Source organism: Oculina patagonica, chromosome 12, assembly GCF_052425735.1.
Source record: "Oculina patagonica isolate OP01 chromosome 12, crgOcupat, whole genome shotgun sequence".
Lineage (NCBI taxonomy): Eukaryota > Metazoa > Cnidaria > Anthozoa > Scleractinia > Oculinidae > Oculina > Oculina patagonica.
This window is the reverse complement of record NC_135769.1, coordinates 14,504,088-14,522,004: the sequence shown is the minus strand read 5'-3', so window position 1 is coordinate 14,522,004 and position 17,917 is coordinate 14,504,088. Positions and strand designations below refer to the sequence as shown.

The 17,917-nt window shown below is 39.8% G+C and overlaps 1 protein-coding gene across 1 annotated transcript in view; it reads left to right on the top strand.

The window, feature by feature from the left end:
• Window positions 1-1,868: 1,868 nt before the first annotated feature.
• The window catches only part of LOC144632710 (coiled-coil domain-containing protein 166-like), a 53,967-nt gene continuing 37,918 nt past the window's right edge, over window positions 1,869-17,917 (top strand). The window contains exon 1 of the mRNA XM_078491419.1: window positions 1,869-2,116. Coding sequence (XP_078347545.1) covers window positions 1,998-2,116 — 119 coding nt within the window. The 5' untranslated portion in view covers window positions 1,869-1,997. The remainder of the gene's footprint in view (window positions 2,117-17,917) is intronic.

Sequence of the window (17,917 nt, the reverse complement as noted above, 5' to 3'; positions counted from 1 at the left end):
AGATTTTTGATGGTCTTTAGTTCCCTATTGAAGGAAGCTAAGCTTTCTTTAGCCCTCCAGGCATTGGGCAAATTATTCCACCTTAAAAAGCATCACTAATCGCTCGCGCTAAAATTAGTGTGTGATATTCTAAATTAAACCTTAAAATAAACTTTAAAATAAATTTTCACCTGTGCTTACACGTGGAAATAAGCTCGTTCCGCTTATTTAGAGTTGCCATATGTGGCCAACAAATTAGAAACAAACACAGGTCACAACGTTTTGAAGTGTTCGTGTACGGTTTGGCCTTAGCGAGAACTTTCCAGGTAATATTAAAATTAAAATCCTTGTCCTCCTCTTTGTCCTCCTCTTTTAGCTTTCATATGTATTTGCTTAGCTCAGTTTCCTTTTTTCGTTTTTAATGCTGAAGGACATCTGATAGTTTGCGTATCTCGCTTTAAAATTTTTTTTGTTTTTTGTTTGTCTTTTTTTGTTTTTTGTTTTTATTGAAATGCAACAATACATACAGAAAAAAAAGCGATTACAGTACACGATTAACACTACTTACAGTACTTAGACTACTAACAGTCTTTAACAAGACCTAAATACAACTTACAAAACACTACTTGGACTACTGCTTCAAAATTGTTGGCTGTGAGGCCGATGTACGTTTCCGTTTTATTTCCAGTCGTGACCGTAGCTTGATACACGATTTCATCCACTATGCATTCACCATTCAGTGGGCATTCCTTCTTTTTCCTCAGTTACACTTTCTACCTTCGTCTTGCTGTGGTGTTCTTACTTTAGCTTTCTTTAAAATGGCTTTGTTATGGCCATCTATAATTTGTTTTACGCTCGGCATGCAGCTGTAACTGAGTTTTAAGGTGTTCCTATTGAAAATTTTTCTCAGCTTGTGGCCCGGTGGGAAGGATCTTTCGATAAAGCTGATGAACTCACGCCCGAAGTTGTTCCTGATATTTCTGTTGTATGGTAGAGGTTTGAATTCAAGTTTGAATGCATAGCCGCTCTTCCGCAACGCTTCTTGATACGGCGGCGCTGCTTCGTCAAAGACCTCTTGGTCGGACGAAATGGTGGATAGACGCCGGTTGATTGCTTCCGGTATGTTTTTGATGATGCTTGGGGGGTGGTTGAACTGGCTATGTACATATTGAGGGCTAAATGATCTCGCAAAATAAACGGCTTAAAGGGCTCGAGGCGGCAAAGACTCATTCAACATTTCATCTTTACTTTTATTGAATCATTTAGAGCAAGTTTTATATTTTGTAGTAAATCAAAGTGACGTAATGTTTCTCTATATATCTTCTATATGCGCCATTGATTTCAACGTAACCTTATGTCAACAATTATTAACCACGAACACATAAGGTGGTCTGCCTGTGCACCTACTTCTAAAGACAGAACGAAAACAGCTACATGTTGTGACCGAAACACAACATCATTTAAACCTGGAATGAGTAGAAAAACAGCTTGAACCAGTTTTATCTTACATTGGCTACGCCACCATTTTCGATGGCTGTGACGTCACGATTGCCCAAGACCTCGGGACAACCGAGCTGACGAGTTTACCTGCCTCGTCCCCAGGCGCCGATTGGCCGGACGTTGAGGCGGTAAGGCGGGAAAACAGGGAGCGCGGGGATTGATGGTTAGGGAGCGAGCCGCGGAGCGCGTCCGCTTCCCCGTCCGCATCAGGCCCAGAACGCCAAGCGAACCGTGCACGTCAGTCCCACAACACCAAGCGAACCGTGCACGACCAAGGACGAGGACGCCTGGGGACGAGGCAGCGAGTTTACCGCTCCCTCCTGCTGAGAACGAGCTGAGAACGATGAGAACTGATTACGTGGTCATACATGACGTCATAAACATCCGCTGCGGAATCGCAGGCGTCAACAGCCATAACAACGCTCCTTCGCTCCTTCTCCTTCAAGTGTTTACGTTTACGAGAACGACGAGAAGGTCCGAAGAAAACAGTAGGTGTTAAATTTTGTGCCAAAGGCGAGATGCCAGCTAAAAAGAAAGGCAAAAAGAAGGGAAAGGGAGGTAACAAGGGCGAAACGGAAAGAGAGGAAGAAAGAGGAAAAGCTGGACCGACGGGAAAGGAGCAGGAACTAAGAAAAGAGTGAGTTAAGCTACCGTGATAAGCTTAAGTCTCCTATACACCCGGGTATACAGTAAAAACCCGCGAGTAAGAACCTAACATTTAAGAACCTGTTAGGCTATTAAAAATTTGCAAATTAGATAACAACTTACCATTTTTATAAGAACCTATTTAGCCTCAAATTTTAAAACAGGTTCTTGCTTTTCTAAAATTGATTTAAAAATGTATACTTCTGGAAAATCATGACAACATCACGGCGATGAAAATGTGTAATTCAGAGGACCCGAGTCAGGTCGGGTAAAGCGGGCTCTGAAAACGAGGTTCGAGTCCAAGTTTGTATCGATGTCAAAACAGGTTTTGAAAGCAAAACATATTATTTTGCTAGTAAAATGTTTATCGGCTCATGTTCAAAGCGTGTGCTGGCATCTATGGGAAACTAATCAAAATGTTTATGTTTAAAGCGTACGCTCACTTATCTAAGGGAAACTAATCGAAATGTTTACGTTTAAAGCGTGCGTATACGTTCGCTTGTCTGAATAAAACTTACGGTGGTTCTCATATTAAAAGCGTGCGTTCGTTTGTGTGAATGCAACAAAGAGCTTAATGTATACTTCTGGAAAATCATGACAACATCACGGCGATGAAAATGTGTAATTCAGAGGACCCGAGTCAGGTCGGGTACTTAATATTCAGAAGCCCTCACATCTAATCAGGATTCGTCTTGGGAGTCTCAAAGCGGGCTCTGAAAACGAGGTTCGAGTCCAAGTTTGTATCAATGTCAAAACAGGTTTTGAAAGCAAAACATATTATTTTGCTAGTAAAATGTTTATCGGCTCATGTTCAAAGCGTGTGCTGGCATCTAAGGGAAACTAATCGAAATGTTTATGTTTAAAGCGTACGCTCGCTTATCTAAGGGAAATTAATCGAAATGTTTACGTTTAAAGCGTGCGTATACGTTCGCTTGTCTGAATAAAACTTACGGTGGTTCTCATATTAAAAGCGTGCGTTCGTTTGTGTGAATGCAACAAAGAGCTTGGTCTCACTTTACCTGAATATTTCCTACGCGCCGACAAATATTTTTTTCCTTTGGAGCATACGTACGCGTCCCACAAGAATTAAATCACCACTTGAACAAGCTTTCAAAGGTGTTTATAACAGCAAAGAATTCTATAGTAAAAGAAACCATTCCTGATTAAGATTAAATTGTTGTGGTAAGTGTGCTTGCAATATTTCTGCGAGCGAAAGTATTTTTTTGATCTGTTGAATACAGGGTCAATACGCGCGACAAGTGATTGTTGTCACGAGTCAAGTCTCGTTGGCGCAGGTTGCTTTTTAAAGACCGAAACTTTTATCTTTTAATAAATGTTCACGGCCGACGCGGCGCATCATATAAAATTTCATAGAACAGCAATTCTTCTCATTGATATCATTTCACCGTTTAAATAAACGATTTATGCCAACGAAGAGAAATCATTCTTTCTACTACTTGCCGTGACGCTTCATCAGACAATGAGCCGACAATTATTCATTCCACAAACAAGTCTCGCCGGCACGCGCCGAAAGACAGAAACTTTACCTCGCAAAAAAGTTAATAAATTTTCACAACGGGTCATAAAAACTTTCGTAGACGATTGTTTTTATTTAATAAGATCATTTCACCGTTTAAATCACCGATTTACACCAAATAGAACCAGAGATATTATTTTTCCGTATTTGCCATGTATGCTACAATAGACAATCAATTAGCAAACAAGTCTCGCCGGCGTGTGTTCGAAACTTTCTTGAAAAAAGATAAACGTTTATGGCGCATCATGAACTTTCATAGAACATTATTTCTACCTATAAAGATCATTCCACAGTTAAAATCACCAAAAAACAATGAATGTCGTTGTTGTAGATGATCGAAAGTGCTTCGAAGCTTTTTGAAGCGCCATTCTTTAATTGTTTACGAAACTCGGCTTGCAATGACGCCAAAAAAAGAGGTCACATATTTAAAGCGAGTGTTTGCTTGCCTGAACTGAATTTATCAATGTTTTCACGTTCAAAGCATTTGTTCGCTAGTTTGTTTACTCGTTTGATCTACACGGATAAAACTGCATTCTGTTGCTAAGTCACTTAGTCCCCTCAGGGACATCTACCACTTCATGGGCATGCGTGAAGTAATAACTGAATTTGTAATGAATTACACATTATCATCGTCTTGATGTCCTTATGATTAAGCATCATTACAACACAGCCATGGATTAAATGTGTTGTTCAGAAATGGGGCATACCGCTGTCTTTTGACACCGAAAACTCGGTAATTTACTTGTCGGCAAGGTTCGGGTTTGCCCAAGTAATTGTTGAAAATCTTCGGAGATACGAATGAAAAGGACTTGTGACTTTTGAGGGGAAATTGTTTGAATGCATTTCAAAAGAACTTCCCTAGTAAAAATAGGCCCGGAATTCCAGTGGAATTCCAGCGGAATTCCAGGTCCGGGGAGGATTCCAGGTGGAATTCCGGGTAAGTGGAGCCCGGAATTCTGGAGTCCGGTGGACTGCCAGGTCCGGAGTGCGGAGTCCAGTGGAATTCCGGGTAAGGGGAACCTGGAATTCCAGAGTCCGGTGGAATGCCAGGTCCAGAGTGCGGGGTCCAGTGGAATTCCAGGTAAGGGGAACCCGGAATTCCGGAGTCCAGTGGAATGCCAGGTAAGGAGATCTGGAGTCCAGTGGAATACCGGGCAAGTGGAATCTGGAATTCTGAGTCCGCTGGATTTATATGGAGATTTTGTATTTCATGGCTGCACCCAATGCCATGATTTTCCCCAAAAATCATTATGAGTGAGAGTTCAATCAAAACGATAGGCAAAATAATAGAGTTTCTGACAATCTACACAATTTTTTTCGTCTGTACAATTATTGCATAAGTCTCAAAAAATACTTGAAGACATGGTCTAAATGGATCGTTTCCACTAATTAAGCTTAATGTCTTCGCTAAAATACAGTCAGCAGTACAAACAGGTACAAAGAATAAAACGCATTTATTTATATTTGTCTCAGTGGCCACTTGAGTTCAACGTTTATAAAATGTAAATAAAATGAGATAGGTACATATTCTTGTGGCTTAGCAGCTTATCAGTCGATTGAAGCAGGTTTATTGAACGAGTGTGTGGTAGCTCCACGGCTCAACGCTGGTTAACAGTGGATAACCTTTCCTTAAAAGAAACTTTAGATTAATGAAGCTCAGTCTATTCCAATCCAACAAGAATTCAATTGTACTCCAATCTTGATCGACTAAAATGCACGTGCGGTAATGCAAACACTGTGAGTAAACAATAGACTCGACTCTTTACCGAATCAAACCGCCGAGCCACAAAGTAATGTCCTGTGTTTATAAGTTCTTCTGCGATGGAGAAATAGTAAATCCAAGAAATCCTTTTGTTAGATCTTCATAATCTTAAATAATATTCAGTGGCAGCTCGCCGTTCGTTCTGCGCTCCAAATCTAAATCAAGAGTTGGGTTGAGACTATAGCACACACTTACCACTCATTGCCCTTGTAAACAGGTAATGTCACTCATTCTTAAGTTTTATTTACGTCCATATTTTGCGGGCGATGTCTGCAGTTTCTTGCATTTGCTCCTTGAAAGTCTGATCTTAGTAAATCCGCTCCGAAAATTAAATCGGTTTGTTAGTGTCAGTATAATCCTGGATAGTAGAAATCCTTGAAATAAAGAAAATGTTTGTTTTCAAAGACAAATTTCCAAACAAGCCATGAAAATTCTGCATGCTTTCAATTTTCGTGACAACACACTGAAACGTGATCTCTGACATATGAGACGTTTTAATCTAATTGGTCAACTTTGAAAACATGTTTAGTTTTCCGCCTGTAATGAGACCTGAACGTTTTATACTTGACCGTTTCTTTAAGCGGGAATCGTCTCTCCTGTTTCTTCATGTAATGTGCAGTTTATATAGGTAAACTCCTTCCTTTCTGCTGCCGGAAAAAAAGATTCTCTGCAGCGTTGTAAACAATGTAATTACCTGACGTCTTTACATCGGAGTGGAATGCGTAGCGACGCCGTCTCTGTCCTGAAATGTTTCGATGTTTGAAACAGTTGTTCGCGTGAATGAAGTGGTCTCGTCAGCAATTGTGTTCAGCTATAAATTATTTCATTACCTCAAGAAATGGAACAGGCCAACGACAGATCTTTGCATCGGTTTGTGGAATGCGAAGCGACGCCGTCTCTTTGTGCTGAAATGTTTCGATGTTTGAAACAGTTGTATGCGTGAAATGAAGTGGTCTCATCAGCAACTATACTACTGTGTTCAGCAATAATTTTATTACCACAAGAAATGAAACAACCTACGATCGATCAACTGAGAGGTAAGCACTTTTAAACAGTTTGTGTACATGTATACAAATTAAATGAACATGGCGAATACAATCGCGAACGAAAACAGTTGGTCATGCGATCAAAGACATTGAATATCGCATCGTTTTATTATTTGACCTTTTTTTATTCGCATGTTAACCACAACCAAGAATAAGTGTATCTATCTTTCAACTTTCTATCTCAAGTCAGATTCACTTAATATGTACATGTTACTGTAGAGTTATAAGAATAGTTGTTAGTAAATAAAAAGGTTGAAAGTTACATGTTGTGGATGTTTGTTTTTGATTAAAAAATTTTCTTTCCTTGCATTCATTTCACCGTGTGCAAAATATTCTTTGCATTTATAAGTACATTGTAGAGTAAACATTGTAAGGCTGCTTTTCTATTCAAAAAATCCATGTTGTCACTGCTCCAGTTCAAACAAGAAAATCAGTAGTGCTACTAGCTAATTCCGGCGTTATTCCGGCAAAACTCCAGTCGGAAAAGCTTCGACCCAAAATTCCGCTGGAATTCCCTCCGGTCTATAGTCCAGAATTCCGGCGGAATACCGGGCTGAATTTTCCCTGGAATTCCAGCTGGAAAAGTCTGGAATTCCGGCGGAATTCCGGCCCGAATTATCATGGAAATTCCAACTGGAATTGTCCGGAATTCCGGCGGAATGCCGGCAATAATTCCGGTGGAATTCCAGCCGGAATTATCACGGAATTGCAGCTGGAATAGTCCGGAATTCCGGCGGAATACCAGCAGAATGCCGGCAATAATTCCAGTGGATTCCACCTGGAATCCACCCGGATTCTACCTGGAATTCCAGGCAAGTCCGGGCTGGAATTCCGGCGGAATTCCACCGGAATTCCGGGTCTGTTTTTACTAGGGTTGACAATGACGGTTAATTATGGTCCCTTAAGTGCGTAGATTAGGAAAGGTTATATTGATTTATTATTGAGATGTGCTCTACAAGCTTGAGAATGAGCATTTAAACGTAATTTTACATTCAGGGCCCGGTTGTTCCAAACTCCGATTAGCGCTGATCAGCGAGTAAATATGCTAATTGGCGATTAAATTTAAACACGCGATTAGATTAGCGTTAATCAACGATTAAACTAAGGGTTAAATTTAACACTGCTCTGGGTGATGATTAACTCACTAAATATCAGCCGATTAAACTAGAAAAAAATGGCGGACTTGTTGTTTGTGAGACAAAGACGCCTGCGAAGTTATCAATATAACAACACCATACTGGCTTGTTGCGATCACCAAGCGTCGTTAAAATAATTTTATTTACTTGTATTGCTGTACATTTATTTTCTGTGTAAGCTTTATTTAAAGCTTTATTAAACAATAAATACAATACAAAAACAAGAACTACAGCCTTGCTGCGGCAGAGCGTCTAAAAATAATTCAATTACAAACCTCGTAGAGGCAGATTTAAGAAGCGTGGTCACACTCTGAAACTTATTCTCCAAATGCTATCATCACTAGTCATCACTATGATTTAATGCGAGTGGAAACATGATTATTTTCGAATCGGGCTAGTTAGTTTTACGTCGCCACAGCTGTTTTCCTTTTACCACAGGCGACACTGCGTACACCACCCGAGGGGGGGGGGGGGTACTCGCATAAATTTTGGATAGGGGTGTGCCGCCAAGGTTCTTAACCCCTGACCGTATTTAAGGATAAAGAAAGCGAAAATTAATACTCTTTTTAAGGCCCAAACCCGAAAAATGACACCCTATTTAAGGGGAGGAGAAGCGTTCCGTGACGACCCAAATAACGGCTAACCACGCACGGCAAGACACAAATCTTTATAAAATCGCTTTTCTAATACCTAAACAGAAAATTTTTCGTTTAGGTGGGCGTTTATTTTAGCTAATAGAATTTAGGTACCCTATCTAAGGATCACACCGGGAACACATTGCTAAACTTTTCACCGTATTAGTTTTAAAATAAAGGAACGTAACAGTCAGATACCAACAAAAAAGAAATGAGTTTGTTTGGATTCGATTGACTGCACTTTTCATAACAACAGACAAATTCTTGTTATTATGCAAATAAAAACAAACATTCTTTTGCGTGGCTTACTCGCTTATTTTCAATAATAAACAAACTACTGGTACACAAAATCACAATCCAACACTGTCAATTGAATTTCTTTTCGCTTGCGAATGTTTATTTTCACTTCGATGAAGTGAATATGAATATGCCAACATTCAACAGGTTTATTTATAATCAAGCGGTCTTAATCACTTTTCGCCTGCGAATGTTTATTTTCACTCGTTGACTAATGTTTTTCGTTGGTCAAAGGCCCAACCCAGTGGGCAAAGTTTTGCGTCAAATGCCCCACTATGTGCAGTTAACGTCAAGTCAAATTGCCGGGGTATGCCGCAGAGTGGGGGAATGGGCGGTCTTGGAATTGACTGATACATTACTGTGCATGTTTATCATGTTATATTCTAAATGATTAGTGCTTCATTTTTTCGACTATTTTGCTTGTTTACAAGCAGAAGTAGGAGATTAGGAGTGATGTGGGCAAAATTTGGAACATTCTTGTCTACTCTCAAGGGACTTTTTTAATTTCTCAAGGGACTGTTTTAATTTCTCAAGGGAGTTCTTTCCGCTTAGTGGGCGATGAAAGGGTCTCTTATTATTATTGCGTCACCACTTCCGATCTCGTGTTAAAGACGTGACTTGTCACATATTCCGCTGTAGGTGATGAAAGGGTCTCTCATTAGTATTGCGTCAACAATTGCGATCTCGTGTTAAAAACGTGACTTGTCACATGTATAAACGTTATATAACAGTTATTTTTATGCGTGAGTATCTCAAATGAGATATGACACAACTAATCGAGAATGTGAGTGGTTCAGTGTTTCACAGTCTAAAGCGTTGTACTAGTACAAGCGTCTCACTCACTGAATCCGGGCGCTAATATTTAACCTAAAATGATTAAGAACGGAAATTATCTTTTCTTTCACAAACTATTCGTCGAATACACTCCCTTTGTTCGTCTTTAAATGTTTTGTGAACAAAACTCTTGAGAGATTTTCTAAAACCTAGAAGAACTCGCTTTCTACTTCATTCCGCTCAACCTGCGCTCAACACCCGCCATGATAACAATTGTTTTTGTCTACGTGCGATATTTTTGGACCGGAAATTAGACTTGAACTCCATTAGCCGCTGTGGGTGATGAAAGGGTATCTCATTAGTATTGCGTCAACACTTGTTATCTCGTGTTAAAAACGTGACTTGTCACATGTATAAACGTTATATAACAATTATTTTTATGCGTGAGTATCTCAAATCCGATATGACACAACTAAGGATTTGTTTTCGCGACAATCGATTGCGTTAGTCACGCTTAACACGAGTGAATAATCATTTATTCGCGTTCTCAATTCAAGGGATTTCTTTTCGGTGTGGGTGAACAATGCGTCAGTCAACACTTGAAGGCAACGTATAAGTCGCGCTAATATTTAACCTAAAGGATTTGTTTTCGCGACAATCGATTGCGTTAGTCACGCTAAACACGAGTAAATAATCATTCGCGTTCTCAATTCAAGGGATTTCTTTTCGGTGTGGGTGAACAAAGCGTCAGCCAACACTTGAAGGCAATGTATAAGTCTTTCACAGACTAAAGCGACGCTAATATGTAACCAAGAACGTAAGAACGCAAGTTTGGACTGGTACAAGCGTCTAACACACTAAAGGAGCGCTAATATTTAACCTAAAACGATTAAGAATGCAAATTTGTACTTTTACAAGTCTTTCACATTCGCGACAATCGATTGCATTAGTCTCGCTAAACACGAGTAAATAATCATTTATTCGCGTTCTTCTTACACCGAGGATGAGGCAACATGCTTGTCCCAACTTTCAAGAAACCCTTTTCAGCGATAATATTTATTTATTTTAAAATTCCGCCGTAGCACGGAAAAATGAATGTTTCGCACATTTTATCGGGCAAAAGACGAGAAAAATACGCATAAGACTCACATTACGAGCTGATCGGATGGTTTTTAAAATTTGATTTCTGCAAAGGCTGATTTTGTGTAAGGCTCAGGTCAGTCATTTAAAGGTCGTAGTTTTCGTCACTGGCACGATCGTCTGGCGTCTTTGGTGGTGTGATGTAATACTCTTCGACACCACTGGTGATAGATCACGCTCTTACCGAATCCCATCGGAAGCACCGCCAAATCATCTTTTCTTTCACAAACTATTCGTCGAATACACTCCCTTTGTTCGTCTTTAAATGTTTTGTGAACAAAACTCTTGAGAGATTTTCTAAAACCTAGAAGAACTCGCTTTCTACTTCATTCCGCTCAACCTGCACTCAACACCCGCCATGATAACAATTGTTTTTGTCTACGTGCGATATTTTTGGACCGGAAATTAGACTTGAACTCCATTAGCCGCTGTGGGTGATGAAAGGGTATCTCATTAGTATTGCGTCAACACTTGCTATCTCGTGTTAAAAACGTGACTTGTCACATGTATAAACGTTATATAACAATTATTTTTATGCGTGAGTATCTCAAATCAGATATTTTCGCGACAATCGATTGCGTTAGTCACGCTTAACACGAGTGAATAATCATTTATTCGCGTTCTCAATTCAAGGGATTTCTTTTCGGTGTGGGTGAACAATGCGTCAGTCAACACTTGAAGGCAACGTATAAGTCGCGCTAATATTTAACCTAAAGGATTTGTTTTCGCGACAATCGATTGCGTTAGTCACGCTAAACACGAGTAAATAATCATTCGCGTTCTCAATTCAAGGGAGTTCTTTTCGGTGTGGGTGAACAAAGCGTCAGCCAACACTTGAAGGCAATGTATAAGTCTTTCACAGACTAAAGCGACGCTAATATGTAACCAAGAACGTAAGAACGCAAGTTTGGACTGGTACAAGCGTCTAACACACTAAAGGAGCGCTAATATTTAACCTAAAACGATTAAGAACGCAAATTTGTACTTTTACAAGTCTTTCACATTCGCGACAATCGATTGCGTTAGTCTCGCTAAACACGAGTAAATAATCATTTATTCGCGTTCTCAATTCTAGGGATTTCTTTTCGGTGTGGGCCGGGGGTGTGGGTATATATGAAGAATGTATTGAACCGCTGAACTGTTTGTTTGCTTTAGTAGGCCGGAATAAGCGTATACGCGACACGAGTACTACAGTATATTCAATGTGTTTTCGATTGGGTTTTCTTTGGCTCCTTAATTTGCGGTTGAGTTTTGTAAACAGCGCGTTGTTGACTTCTAGGTTTCAGTTTTAATTTAGAATGTTATGTGGAAGTGTAAAGTATTCAGGTAAGCTAAGTTATTTTCAAGACTTCCACTCCTAAACAACATGAAAAGCGTCTTTCACCCTTTAGCAAAACACTACTCCATACCACAATTGATAGCCAACAGATAGACCATAGCAAAATAGTCGTAGTCTCATAGAGACCTTTGATTCATAACCAGTTATGTGGTATGCAAATTTTATACAAGAAAAAGGCCAAATACCACTAAAATCTCTATGACAATTTATTGAAATTTTTTCTTCAGAAATTAAGAACCTAGCCTGAATTTCAGACGTCCCTCTCTGGTCGACTGCCTCCAGAAGGGACGTCTGAAAAAATTCCGGCCCTAATGCAGTCAGTGACGTCACTACACTTTTCTTTAATTCATGCAGAAAAATTTCTGTCAAGGCCATGACTTTGTGAAAGAAAAATCGCTTCAGTAAAGTATTGCACTGGTATAAAATTGTTTTAATAGTTAACTGTCGAAAACTTGCATGAATTGATTTTAATTGACTGTAAGCTATATTCTTTACGGAACAGATTAAATCTGAACTTAATTGCTTTATTTAGCGATCAAAATATAATATGTTATGCAGCAGACAAATACTCTCCTGAGTACTCAATTGAATCAATTTAGACAGTTACAGAGGCATCAAGAAATGGATTCACTACAAGAATGTCATATAATTATGAATCATTTCATATACATTACATCAAGAATATCCTACTTGACAGTGAACACTGAGTTCAGAAATCACTGGCTCCTCGAGTTGACAAAATGAGACAAATGCGTTATTTGGCCAGCCACTGCATGTCAAAGCGACGAATGCCTCCAACTAAAACCCACCGGTTTCCCATATTAATTCTGTATCCGTAGGTAAACTAAAATACTGATTTAATCAAGGTACCGGTAAATGGCTACGGTAGTAAATTCATTTCTGCGAAGGTGAACTCTTTGCAAACGTTTTCAAATTACAATCCTTGCACGTTGAAATTCAGATCAGTCATAATTACACATAATAATATTATGCAAATAATTTTAAATCAACCATTCAGAATCACTACCCGGTTTTCGGGTAGCAACGTCACGACAATATTAGGGCCGGATTTTTTCAGACGTCCCTTCTGGAAGCAGGTGACCACAGAGGGAATTTGTGTTAATAACCCTTTATGAAAGAACCTGTTTAAGTTAACCTGAAAAATAATAGGTTCTTCCTCATGGGTTTTTACTGTATAATACATGTATACTGTATGTTAGAAAGTGTTACTAACAGCTTTTGAAAAACTACAAACTGAAAATGAAAAAAAAAAGGTTCAATGCAAGAAAATATGTTCATCAGTCTAAGACCCGCATGTTACTTAGGGTCCTCTATGATGGTGTATGTTGCCCTTTCCCTAGTTCTGTTTTTTTTTTTTTAATGAGAAGTTTAATGTAGAGTTAGTTGCCCAGTTTCCGGCCAGTTATATTTGGTGGTTATTTTTGTAGGGATTTTTTTTGTCCACCAAAGCTTTCCTACAGAAAAAGGAACATTTCTGTTACAAATTGATGGTTTTGGCAGGCTTTTTGGACAAGAAACGGCCGAGCAAGGTCGAGCTTTGTTTACGCAAGTTAACGTTTAGCAACTAATAATTTTTGCACTTTTCACTGCACATCAAAGCTACTGTACATAAACAAAGAGCTTGTTACGTAGGAAATTTTTCTAAAAGCTTCATAATTTTTGACAGAAATTAGATTAAAGATGAAAGTGATTAGGGTTCCTGTCATCACAACCCAGAACTCTGGTGTTTCTGAATTTCAGAAGTCAGAATCTTAAACTTACTGTGCCAGTTTCCAGCCACCAAGGGGTGCATTGTTCAAAATCATTTTTACAACTGAATTTTTAATTCAGGAAGTTTAGTGGTTAGCCCACACTCGTTGGTCGGTCGGTCAGTCCATCATCTGTAAACTTTTCATTTCAACTCCGCTGACTAGCAGATATACTAGTAGAAAGAGTCTAGCAAGGCAGTCATATAAAAATGGCCGTATAAGGGCAGCCTTTTAAGTTTGAAGGGGTTTACAAGAAAAACAAGAAGCAAAGAAACAAATTATGTAGTGCCTATCTTTCTAGCTAGCGTCGTACATGAAGAAGCATTTGCTATTAAATTGGGTTTCACAAAAGCTTCATCAACAATGAATCTAGAAACCAGTGCGTTTGTCTAAAATTGAGTGTTTGGCTGCTTGTTCGCAAGAAAATGATAAGCTTTTCAGATGTAACAGCACAAGTACATTTGTACCTGAATCAGTCTATATGTTTTGATATTTTTATTTACAGCGTTATTACTTTACGGCTTACATGTAAATGCTTTTATTCTGCAATGCATACCTTGGGAGCAATATAATAAACAAACCATTTTAGTTACTTACTTACTTACTTACTGCCCATCATGCCTGTGTGGCACATAGGGGCAGCAACGAAGTTTCTCCAACCCTGCCTATCTCTAGCCAGTTTTTCAATGGTGCTCCAGCTGTAATTGAGCTCCCTTAACTCCGTTTCTACGGTTAGAACTGCACCATATTGTTTTTGGGCGCCCTCTTCTGTGTTTGCCTTCAGGTGTCCAGTGCATTGCAGTCTTAGCTATGTTGTTGTTGTCCTTTTGAAGCACATGTCCAATCCATCTCCATCTTCCCCTGGTGACAATCATGCAAATATCCTCCTGCTTGGTTTGCTTCAGGAGCTGGTTGTTGGAGATTTTCTGTGGCCAGAAAATTCTCAGAATAAAGGATTTTCTCACATTCGGTTGTTTCAATTGTCCCACATCAAAACGGCTGCGCCCTTTGGCTGGGCGCCCTGCACTCTTTAACTTCAGTTTGAGAAAGGCAGTCACAAGATGGTGGTCGCTACCAACGTCAGCCCCTCTCCTCACCTTGACATCCCAAAGGGATCTCGCCATTTTCCATTGATCAGCAGATGATCAATTTGATTTCTATCCCTGCCATTTGGGGAACAGTCCACATGATTTTATGGATTTCCTGGTGCAGGAAAAGGGTGCCTCCTATCACCAGGTCATTTGTTGTGCAAAACTCGACAAGCCTTTCTCCATTTTCATTGATGGTGCCACATCCATGCCTTCCCATCACCCTATCACTGCCTGAGTTATCAGCACCAACTTTGGCATTCAGGTCTCCCATGATGATGATAAGATCTTGCATTGGTACTTGCTCAATTTCTGCCTGGAGTTTGAGATAGAAATTGTCCTTCAGATCGTCTTCACTATCATTGGTCGGAGCGTAACATTGAATCAGGGTTATGTTGTTGTGTCTCCCTTTCAGCCTGGCTTTTATGATGCGACTATCAATAGGCTTCTATTCCATGAGCGATCTTTCTGCTCCTTTCTTCAGGATAATCGCCACACCCTCACGATGTTGTCTATCGTCTCGCCTAGGGTACAGGACCGTTTCACCCGACATTGTCTTCATTCTCCCTGTCCCCGTCCATCTACTTTCACTAACACCCAACACAGGTATTCTACACCTTCTTATTTCTGCTGTGACCTGAGCAAGTTTTCCAGTTTCGTACATAGACGTATGTTCCAAAAACCCAGCCTGGTCTTGGTTTTTGCACTCAGCACTTCCAACTTCATGCCAGTAGTTTCCTTCTGGCTTTCACCACTGGCAGTCATATGGTTTGGAGACCCTGGAAGGTCTGTGTGCAGGTTGTTGGTTATCTTCGTTGCTGTTTCCGTAACAAGGAGTTTTTTTCGACTATTTTGCTTGTTTACAAGCTACCAAAAAGTAGGAGAATAGGGGTTATGTGGACAAAATTTGGAACCACATATTTGTTAACTCTCAAGGGACTTTTTAATTTCTCAAGGGACTGTTTTAATTTCTCAAGGGATTTCTTTCCGCTCAGTGAGTGATGAAAGGGTCTCTTATTATTATTGCGTCAACACTTGCGAGCTCGTGTTAAAGACGTGACTTGTCACATATTCCGCTGTAGGTGATGAAAGGGTCTCTCATTAGTATTGCATCAACACTTGCGATCTCGTGTTAAAAACGTGACTTGTCACATGTATAAACGTTATGTAACAATTATTTTTATGCGTGAGTATCTAAAATGAGATATGACACAACTAATCGAGAATGTGAGTGGTTCAGCCCATGAAGGCAACATTTAAGTCTTTCACAGTCTAAAGCGTTCTACTAGTACAAGCGTCTCACTCACTGAAGGGGCGCTGATATTTAACCTAAAATGATTAAGAACGGAAATTTGTACTGTTTAATACAAGTCTTTCACATACTAAAGCCGCGCTAATATTTAACCTAAAGGATTTGTTTTCGCGACAATCGATTGCGTTAGTCACGCTAAACACGAGTAAATAATCATTCGTGTTCTCAATTCAAGGGATTTCTTTTTGGTGTGTGTGAACAAAGCGTCCGTCAACACTTGAAGGCAATGTATAAGTCTTTCACAGACTAAAGCGACGATAATTAATACGTAACCTAGATAGAACGTAAGAACGCAAGTTTGGACTGGTACAAGTGTCTCACACACTAAAGGGACGCTAATATTTAACCTAAAACGATTAAGAACGCAAATTCACAGGGGACCCAAACGCTCTATTTGTTATACATAATCTTAGAATAAAAATGTTCTTATTTACCTGCGTTCCAATGTCTTTTTTGGTCGGTTTGGGGTCGATTTGAATCAGAGCGAAGGCGGTTTACGTTGCGAATTTCAAACGTTAATCGGTCTGTCGCAATGTCAATACGACGCGCCTCAAGTTTCAATAGCGAACCGCACTACTAAAAAGAGATTTCGCCGCATGAGACCCCCCCCCCCCCCCCCCCGCATGAGTCGGACAACAACTTCAGATTGTCCAAAGGCTTTGTGTGGAAAGGATGCATTCTTGACAAGAAAAAAGGCAATAAAGGCTCAATTTGAGGCCGAGAAAGGGCCGAAAAAGGGTAGATTTTTAAACACTCTTGCTTTTGTTAGTGAAAAACAGATTCAAGGTATTCAAAACATGGCCCAAAATTGAATTTATTAGTCGAAGATCGGGCAATGTCACATTGCTCGGCCCACTGCAAAATTATTCAGAATGCCGTGAAATTTAGCGGCGGATAGCGTATTACTATCATTGATTAGAGTATAGAATTGCGACGAAATGCGAAGAATAGTTCTTTATGCTTCATTTAGGCCCTGGAAAGAACGTCAATTGCAAGAAATTCTCGAATTTGACGGCACTGATATCCGGGCCGGCCATCTGTTTCGAAAGATAGAGAGAGAAAATACCTTTTTTTCGGGGGTGGAAGAGGAATAATGTGATGTTGATTATTCCATTATTCCGACTCAAAAATTCCGTTATTCCATTATTCCAGGCACGAAAAGATCATTATTCCGTTCGACAAAGTCTTTTTATTCCGCAAAAATAAGCTTAACTTACCTTCGTTTAACTGACAGTCGTCTGCAGTATTCTTGGAGTTATCTGGATTATGCTAATTTTAAACTCAAGAATATCAAAAACAGTAGCTTTTATTCGATTATATGGCAAACTTCTACCTTTAACTGTTTTCCAGTTATGTTTTTAGGATATAAACAAGACTGCGTTCCATTTATAACCACTAGGTAACAATACATCGTCGTTCTTCAGTATAACTTAGCTGTGAACATCAAAAAGACACGATTCCGCTCTACAGGTTAATGCTTATATTAGTTTCGAATCCGGCGATTTCGGCCACAATGAAGTAGATGCGTTTGTCTGCGTTTTCTGATGCGTTTATTTCGGTGTTGAGGATGTCGTCCGAAAACAACACGCGAGTTTTTATTTCGCTGTTGAGGATGTCGTGACGAGCGAGGCAAAAGTTATGCTGAAGCCAGTCGGTAAAATTCCAACTACGTCCTTCACACAAAGAAGTTGGTGAACAGCCTCTTGCTGCTCGTCTTTGAGCGACGAAACGTTTGGAAGTTTCTCCAACGAGCGTTCCAATATTAAATCGATTCATCGCAAATCACAGCATGTCAATAGGGATGACAACTCGAGCAAACCGCAAGACGCGGCCTGCAAGCAATCATGATCGGCCGTTGTCAAGGTGATGACACTTTTGCCGCCTTTTAACCAATGGGAATTTTCCGTTTCTGGAGAAACGGGAAATTCAATATTTCCAAAGATGTCTACAGCCCCTCT